At 43.0% G+C, this 9,368-nt stretch overlaps 1 protein-coding gene across 2 annotated transcripts; it reads left to right on the plus strand.

The window, feature by feature from the left end:
* Positions 1–4,775: 4,775 nt before the first annotated feature.
* LOC147618417 (calcium-dependent protein kinase 2-like) lies at positions 4,776–8,834 on the plus strand. Of its 2 annotated transcripts, XM_086774855.1 has the most exons (10): positions 4,776–4,952; positions 5,319–5,525; positions 5,791–6,186; positions 6,410–6,553; positions 6,843–6,995; positions 7,107–7,222; positions 7,403–7,570; positions 7,901–8,028; positions 8,205–8,304; positions 8,449–8,834. In XM_086774855.1, exons 1-10 carry the CDS (start codon positions 4,877–4,879, stop codon positions 8,560–8,562), a joined length of 1,602 nt encoding a protein of 533 aa, XP_086630981.1. In that variant the 5' UTR covers positions 4,776–4,876; the 3' UTR covers positions 8,563–8,834. The 2 variants fall into 2 exon arrangements, with proteins under 2 accessions (XP_086630981.1, XP_086630980.1); XM_086774854.1 differs by lacking the exon at positions 4,776–4,952 and having other exon boundaries at positions 5,073–5,525.
* Positions 8,835–9,368: the final 534 nt, after the last annotated feature.

A 9,368-nucleotide genomic window follows, 5' to 3' on the forward strand; every position in this document is an offset into this window, starting at 1 on the left:
CTTCACTGCCTGCCAATGCTTAATGCCTGGGCTATGCATAAATCTGCTCACCTGTGAGACTGCAAACTGAATGTCTGGCCTCGTAATGCATACATAAATGAGGCAACCAACAGCTGTCTGATAGAGTGTGACATCAAAGTGATCTCCAGCATCATGAAGACTCAACTTCAAACCTGTCTCCATTGGAGTAGCAATAGGCTTGCAGTCTTCAAGGCCAAATCTCCGCAACAATGTTTCAATATACTTTGTCTGACACAAAGCAATACCTCCATCACACTGCTTAAATTGTATCCCCAAATAATGATGCAAATGCCCCAAATCTGACATCTCAAAAGAGGCATTCAAATCAGCCTTAAAATCAGCAATATGACTCTCATTTGGTCCTGTGAGCAGCATGTCATCGACATAGAGAGCAATGATTAGATGTACACCATCCACACGTTTACCATACAAAGTGCTTTCTGTTGGACTATTCTGAAACCCATGTGCAGTCAAATATGCATGTATTTTTTCATACCAAGCTCGTGGAGCTTGCTTTAAACCATATAAAGCCTTTTTTAGCCTGCACACTTTGTTTTCCTGCCCTCTTTGAACAAAACCACGAGGCTGCGATACATACACCTCCTCATGCAAATCTCCATTTAAGAACGCAGTCTTTATGTCCAGCTGATGTACATTCCAACCATTATGAGCTGCTAATGCACAGATGCTACGAACAGTGGTCATACGACATGTGGGAGCAAAAGTCTCATCAAAATCAATGCCCTTCTCTTGAGCATAACCTTTTGCAACAAGCCTAGCCTTATGGCGATCCACTGTGCCATCAGGCTTACGCTTCAATTTGTATACCCACTTAGTGCCAATGGCCTTCTTGCCAGGGGGCAAGTCACATAAAGACCATGTACCATTCTTCATAATAGCATCGTATTCTGCTTGCATAGCAGCCATCCAATTTTCTGAACTTTGTGCCTCATCAAATGAAACAGGCTCACTTTCATCGCACATATTAGAAACAGCCAATGCATAACAATCTGACGCATAAGAGGCACCATGAGAGCCAGAACGAGTGCGACTAGACAAAGGGGCATCCAACTTGCTGTCACGCAAAGTCTGCACCAGCCATCTAGGCATATTCCTAGAGCCCTCAATCTCTTGTCTCTCATCCTCAAGTGCATCATGCACATCTGCATCAGATATAGGCTGATCTGTGCCATCATTTAAAACCTGCATAGGCTGAAAAACTGCCTCATGAGGTATTGCACTTGACTGTGCACCACTGAAAAGAGGCAACAATGTATCATAGACATCACGTGAGCTTATACTTGTCTCCTTAGTACATGAAACCAAGGGCTGAACTGCATCTTCCACAAATACAACATCACGGCTAACCAAAATGCGCTTTGTCTGTGGATGATACAAACGATACCCTTTGCTCTCAGCACTATATCCAACAAAAATACATTTGACAGCTTTGTCATCCAATTTTCTGCGATGTTGCACAGGCACTAATGCATATGCCAGGCAACCAAAAACACGTAAATGGCCAACAGATGGCTTGCGGCCATGCCAAGCCTCATATGGAGTGACAACCTGTAATGCTTTGGTGGGACACCTGTTTAGTACATAAGTGGCACACATGACAGCCTCAAGCCAAAAACCATGTGGTAGACTTTGACTCTTAACCATACATCTTGCCATTTCCATGAGAGACCTGTTTTTTCTCTCAGCCACACCATTTTGCTGTGGTGTATACGGCACTGTACATTGGTGTTTTATCCCACGCTCAGCCAGAAATGCATTAAATTCTGAAGACATATACTCCCCCCCTCGATCTGAACGGAGGGTGCCCATCTTACTTTCTGACACATTTTCAGCCATAACCATAAACTGTTTGAAGCACAAAAACACTTCGGACTTTGCCTTCAAAGGATATACCCATGCATGCCTGGTAAAATCATCAATGAAAGTCACGAAGTAAAGGTAGTTTCCAAATGATGGAGTTTGCATGGGACCACAAACATCACTGTGAACAAGCTGCAATCTGCGTTCAGCTCTCACTGATCCATCTTTGGGAAAGGAAGCACGCTGCATTTTACCCAATATGCAGCCCTCACAAACATGCTTGACAGGTGCCTCAAGCTTAGGCAAAGAAGACACCATTTCAGATTTCTGCAGGCGCAGCAAACTTGCAAAATTCAGATGACCAAAACGTGCATGCCACAGTTTTGCATCTGAAATAGCCTGCGTATCCATAATAGCACATGCTGAATCCTCTACACATTTGCCATCCATATTGAGCTTATACAGCCCTCGACATAGTGAACCAGATGCTACAATGATGTCACCACAAGAGAGATCATGAACAGTACATCTGTCATCCACAAATTTTACAACCAAACCTGTTTTGGCAAATGCGGAGACTGACAGCAGATTCTTTTTGATCCCTGGCACATACAATGCATCAAAAAGTGTAAAGGTGTTGCCATTTGCAACATTCAGCACAATCTGTCCAACTCCTTCAACGGGATAAGAGGAGTTATTGGCACAAGTGACAGTATTCCCTGTGGGAGCAGACTCAAGGAAAGTGAATAAACTGCGCTGCGAGGTGATATGCTTAGTGGCACCACTGTCAAAGTACCATACATCTGAATCTACTGCAGACATACATGTGTCATGCAAAGATGGGTCATAACTGCACTGCGCATTGAATGCCCATTCTGTATCTAGCACAACATTAGCAGATTCATTGTTAGAAGGAGAGGCATCTGCAACAGCCATACCAGCCTCTTTCTTCTTAGCCTCTTTCGCAGCTAGCTTAGGACACGCTTTGATGACATGATCATTTCCCTTACAGTACTTGCAAAATGTCTTCTGTTTGTCACCCTTCTTCTCATCTTTGTCTTCCTTCTTTGGTTGCGCAGCATTTGCAGATTTCTGCTTACTAGAAGAAAAGCCAGCTTTACCTTTCCCGCTTCTCTGACTAGCAACGAAAGCTTGATCTGCGACACGCATAATATTCCTGTTTTGCCTTGACTGGTCTTCTTGCAGCAAAACAGAAACTAACTCCTCAAATGATAAGGCATTGGGATTGCCTTTCATCATCAAGCGAAGAGTGGAAGCAAAACCCTGATAAGAATCTGGTAGACCATTCAAAACAGTCTGCACAAGTGAACTGTCTGACAGGATTTCATCTGCAGAAATGAGCTGCTCTTTGAAATCCTTGATCTTTGTCAAAAAGCTATCCATAGAATCACCTTCGTTCATATGCTCACTCTCCAACTGTTTTCGGAGATAAGCAACACGAGCCTCATTTCTTGCCTGATACAATGTGGCAAGTACATCCCAAGCATCCTTAGAAGTCCTGCAGGAGCGAATATGTGGGATAATGGTACGTTTGACAGACAGCGCAATCAAGGCATGAGCCTGCGCATCTCTACCATCCCAACGAATCTGCTCTGCTGAAAGTGGTGGTTCTCGAACAGCTGCTACAGCACTTGTGCCTGCACCATCATCAACAGTACCTGTTTCTGATGTGTTTGCAGCATTCCCAGCCACAATAGGACGTGCATCAATACCCTGCACAATGTTCCATAACCCCTTTGCTACCAATACATGTCGCATCATATATGCCCACAATGGATAGTTGGTGCCATCCAACTTATCCTCAGCAGCCAACATGCGGAATACATCATTGTTGTCAGCCATGGCCAATGACTGTACTACTAGATGTAAATGCTGTCTGTAAGAGGAAAACCTGTATAAAATCGACCTGTGCTATGTAGCACAGCCCAAAACAGACGAATGGGCACCTGTCCTGCAGATTTTAATTTTGACAGAAAATCTGCAGACGCTCGTGAAACCTCGTTGCAATCGGAGGAGATGAAGCGGCAGGTGCCGGTGATGCTGCCCGGGAGGAGGAAGCCTGCTCTGATACCAATTGTTGGAATTAGGGTTGCAGGAATGCACACACAACTTCAAGAAGATGAGGAAGCTTGAGCACAACACAGTAGTGTATTATGAGTGCCAAAAATGAAAGATAACAAGCCCTAGAAGATAATGGGCGTATATACAATGCACGGGGGAAAAAACCTCCTAGTGAGGGAAAAAGTGCCCCGGCGGTCCTAAGTGTGTTCACACACATCACTACTATAATATGGTAACATATATGTGTGTGCACGTGAGAGAGAGAGCAGGTGTGTATATGTGTGTGCACGTGAGAGAGAGAGAGAGTTTCAACATTTGAGAGTGTGTGTACGTGATAGAGAGAGGGAGAGGGCCATGTGCATGTGCATGTGCGTGTGTGTGTGTGTGTGAGAGAGAGAGAGAGAGAGAGAGATGGTTCTAGAGAGGGAATAGTTCTTTTCTAGAACCTTGGTTCGCCACAGCAATACGCGGGTGCAATACTAGTTATAACAAAGTAAAGTCCATGGCAACTATTTTAGGTGCTTGTCTCCTCCTCCTACTCTCTCTAAAGTCATCATATATGATCCATGTGATGACATGTTGAGGATTCGCCAGTATCTCTTCATTCTTGATGTGCTAGCTAGTGAGATTAAATCTTCTATCACCAAAACTATATATATATATATATATCTCCTCTCTCTCTCTCTCTCTCTCTCTCTCTCTCATTATATATATAATTTTAAAAAATACCTATGGTTTTAGTTTTGTCATTTTCTTCAAAGAGGAGTCATTTGTCATTAATTTAATGCTTGTTAAAAATTATACTGGTATTTAATTTATTGTGAGTGTTTGGAAGAAGGCGAAACGGCGGGGGTGTGGGAAGGACGTGCCGCTTTCTCTCTCTCTCTCTCTCAAAATTCATTGAACATTCCTTCCCTTCCTGAATTTTTTATGAAAATCCTTTCACACATTTATGCTGCGCAAAGTCCTCTCCGCAGCCTCAGCGCATTTCTTCAGTTTTCTTCCCCAAAAGCGAAAGAGATGCTCAGGTTAATCGCCTTCTTCCCCTCAAATCAAATGTAGCTTGCTATTCGCATCAAAATTTCCCCTAATCCTTTCGATTTAGCATTCTGGGAAGAAATTTAGGCGTTAATCACCCTTCTAATTGCTGGGTTTGCAGCAATGAATGTGGGTTGTTGTCGCCCGTAATTAAGCCTGTTCGGTGCTGAATTTGCAGCATATTTGGGCAATAATTTTACATCTGCTTAGCCCATAATCTGCCCATAATTAGCCCGTTCTGATTACGAAAAAAAGGATGGGTAATTGCGTGGGAGGGAGTGCTGATGCTAGTAGTGATTACAGCAGTCCGCAACAACTTGTAGAAACTAACCCTGCCCATCCTCAAGTGAAAGCAGATGCGGCAAATGTCCACCCAGAGCCCATTACTGCTACTGCGGGCGCCGCCCACGGGGCCTCGGCGCCCAGAAGTGCAAAACCCACTGCCTCGATTGGTCCTGTCCTCAACCGCCCAATGGAAGATGTAAGAAACCACTACAATCTAGGCAAGGAGCTTGGGCGTGGTCAGTTTGGAGTCACCCACCTCTGCACAGACAAAGCCACAGGTGAGACCTCTCTCTCTCTCTCTCTCTCTCTCTCTCTCTCTCTCTCTCTCTCCAGTTTTGAAATGGATTAAAAGTTAGAAAACTAGTTTTATTTTCATATCAGATGTGGGGTGTGTGTGTGTGTGTGTGGGGGGGGGGGGGGGGGGGGGGCAGGGGTGGTGTGGTGTCATATGTGTGTGTGTGTGATGTCCAAAGGATCCCTGGTTTTTGTACAGGTAAAGTATAAGATTGAACCTCATTACATCTAAGAATTTGGGCTGCACAGGTGAGCTTTTTGCCTGCAAATCAATTGCAAAACGCAAACTTGCGAACAAGGACGACATCGAGGATGTCCGTCGAGAGGTGCAGATAATGCATCATCTTGCAGGGCAGCCTAATGTGGTGGAAATGAAGGGAGCCTTTGAAGACAAGCAATCTGTGCACCTGGTCATGGAGCTGTGTGCTGGTGGAGAGCTCTTTGACAGGATCATAGCAAAGGGGCATTACACTGAGAAGGCTGCAGCCACAGTATGCAGAACTATTGTGCATGTGGTCCAAACTTGCCATTCGTTAGGTGTCATTCATCGCGACCTCAAGCCAGAAAATTTCTTGCTTCACAACAAAAGTGAAGACTCCCCTCTAAAGGCAACAGACTTTGGGCTTTCAGTCTTTTTCAAGCAAGGTATAATGAACAGCAATAGAACCACAAGCATGTGTGTGTGTGCGTGCGTGCGTGCGTGCACGTGTGCATGCATCTACGTATGTATATATGTTTTGCATGTATGTACGGATGTTCATTATAAATAACAATGGAGGAGAGGATTGAATGGGAAGACATATGCATGTATGCAGGCATGTGTGTATGTTATCATAAGTAACATTGGAGGAGAGGATTCTATGTGCAGGTGATGTCTTCAAAGACATTGTGGGCAGTGCATATTATGTTGCACCTGAGGTCCTTCGCCGACATTACGGTCCTGAAGCCGATGTGTGGAGTGCTGGAGTGATCTTGTACATCCTCTTAAGTGGTGTTCCACCTTTTTGGGCAGGTAGGTCACTCATTGGTTCCATGCCTATGTGCTAGTCATGGGTTAGAGATGCAGGCTGGTTACAAAATATAAGGTCTGGCAGGGCGCATCCTGGCAGCCCGTGAGTTGCAAGATTGCCCATCCAAGTCAACGCCGATGTGTGTACCAGCCATGGCATCATGTGTGTAGGAGCATGCACAAAATTCCCATGTGGATTGCATACCTCTGGCTCCTCGTGGGCCAATGATGCAGTTTGTGATAAAGTAGCAGCTTTCTGACTTGGCTTGGCATTCTTGTGTGTCTTTCATAGAGACGGAACAAGGTATATTTGATGCAATTCTTAAAGGCCAGATCGATTTTAAGAGTGACCCATGGCCCTCCATTTCACAAGGAGCACTAGACTTGGTGAAGAAGATGCTAAAGCAGGATCCGAAAGAGCGCCTTACAGCAGCACAAGTTTTGAGTGAGTACGTTTGTGTTGTAAACTAATAGCAAATAAGGGCCATGCATTTGTGCTTTCATATGACGTATTGCAGTGTTTGAGCTTGTTTGGAATGTTTTCTTTTGTGATAAGGTCATCCATGGATTAAGGTTGATGGTGAAGCTTCAGACAAACCAATTGACGGTGCAGTATTGGGCCGAATGAAGCAGTTTAGGGCAATGAACAAGCTCAAAAAGCTGGCTTTGAAGGTGCAGGCGCAGTATGCTTAGTGTTATGAAACCATGTTCAATTCTCCATAGCTATGTTTAGTTCATGATATAACCATGGTTAATGCACCATAACTATGTTTAGTTTATGATGAGCATGATCAATGCCCAACTGCAGTGGCTGCTAGTGTTGTTCACTTTCTTGTTTCAAGAGAATTTCAGGTAATTGCAGAAAGTTTATCAGAGGAGGAGATAATGGGACTCAGACAGATGTTCAAAAGCATGGATACTGACAACAGTGGCACAATCACATTTGAAGAACTGAAAATCGGGTTGGCAAAGCAAGGTTCAAATCTTGCCGAACATGAAGTTCGCCAGCTTATGGATGCTGTGAGTTGAATTTTATTATTATTGTTAAATTAATTTTTTGCGAGTGTGTTCCCTTGTGAGGAGGAACAGACATACACATTTTCTTTCATTCCTTTGGGAGTGAGGGGGAGGGGTGGGCCACAATCGAACCCGCCTCCGGGAGGAGAAAGGTCTCTGCCTTATCCACCTGGCTATCCCCACCTCCAAATTTTGGAATTACACAAGAAGAGATTAGCATGCAATTTACTGAGGTTTTTTTAACACTTTGGTCCAGCTTCTATTATACTGTTATGCAATCATCAAAGCACATATTTTGCTAACAAGGTTACTATAAATGCTCAATGGAGGCAGGCTGATGTGGATGGAAATGGCACCATTGATTACTTGGAATTCATTACGGCTACTATGCACATGAACAAGATGGATAAAGAAGATCACTTGTATTCTGCATTCCAATACTTTGATAAGGATGGCAGTGGGTGAGGCTATGCATCCATTCTCTTCTTGCATTTTGTTTGAGTGTCCAAAAGTCTTATTCTTGTTGGTGCTTTATTTGTCATCCATTTTTGTCCAAGTGTCTTTGCCTTTGTGCCCGTCGCGCGCATGGGCAGGGGCTAGTATGAAATTAGCCTAACTGATTGTGCATCTTTATCAGGTACATTACCATGGACGAGTTGGAACAGGCATTGACAAAGCATGGTATGGGAGACCCAGAAGCCATCAAAGAGATTATAGCAGAAGTAGATACTGACCATGTAAGTTAGCTTTGGCTAAATTAAGGACAACCTCCTTACAATGCTTGGCTTATTGAATATTTTACAAGACTACATCAACCAAAAAAAACATTCACTTTTAGAAATATGCAAATCTTTTAACAATTGGTTTTGAGATTCCTGCAGGATGGAAGAATTAATTATGATGAGTTTGTAGCCATGATGAGGAAGGGTTCCCCAGATGATGCTAATGTCAATAGGCGCCGCGAAAAAGCAGTTGGTGCACCAAAAGCCAAATGACATGGCCTGGTATGACAAACCAAGGTGGAAGGAGGGGGGAGAGAATTAAACAAAGTATTTTAAACTTTATTGGCACATGTGGGGCATGATCTAATCATGTCAGATGTGCATAGTGTATCAAAGAAAGATTTTTTAACACCATAGGCACGCGCAGGGCAAACATGACACTACCCATTTGCACAGTAAAAAAAACATAGCACTGCATTATTGGCATTTTGAAAGGCCTATATCAAGATATGTTGCTTTTGGAATTCAAAGCATTCTTTATACAATTGAATTGTACCATAAGCATGCCTCTCATGTTGCTTTTGGAATTCAAAGCATTCTTTATACAATGGAATTGTACCATGCACATGCCTCTCATGTCACTTAATTATTGAAATCATATTTTTTTAAGATAATTGACTTTGATTTTAGTAGCCACATTGAGGTTAAATCCATCCTTAAATATGAAGTAAAAGCTTTGTTGCAATGTATGGTGGTTTTCTAGAGGACACTGTTTAAAACTACTATTGATATGAGGGCCTCCATCCTTAGTAAACCCCCATATTACTACATATGTACAAACTATAGAGTTACCAAAAACAAGGTCATTACTTGTTTTAATGAAGTTAAAAATGACCACCCTATAATAAGTCAAATACATTGAAAGTTTATAAACAATGCACTTCTTGTAAATATAGTTATATGAATGTTGAAAGTAAACCAAATTAAAGACACATCTTTTGTGTTAGGTGATATCATTTGATGACCTTGGTTCTTTTGGTGGTATCATGTGGTGCTCTTCTTAAGTGCTCGTGAAACCA

Source organism: Cibotium barometz, chromosome 35 (genome assembly GCF_041138505.1).
Source record: "Cibotium barometz isolate CiBa-2024 chromosome 35, ASM4113850v1, whole genome shotgun sequence".
Classification (NCBI taxonomy): Eukaryota; Viridiplantae; Streptophyta; class Polypodiopsida; order Cyatheales; family Cibotiaceae; genus Cibotium; species Cibotium barometz.

What these genes read in the sequence shown, in the direction of transcription:
- LOC147618417 (XM_086774854.1), top strand. Translation starts at nt 5,219, where the DNA reads ATGGGTAATTGCGTGGGAGGGAGTGCTGATGCTAGTAGTGATTACAGC. An exon ending in TTCAGTCTTTTTCAAGCAAG is followed by an intron (nt 6,187 to 6,409) that starts GTATAATGAACA and finishes TTCTATGTGCAG; the next exon opens with GTGATGTCTTCAAAGACATT. An exon ending in TGTTCCACCTTTTTGGGCAG is followed by an intron (nt 6,554 to 6,842) that starts GTAGGTCACTCA and finishes TGTCTTTCATAG; the next exon opens with AGACGGAACAAGGTATATTT.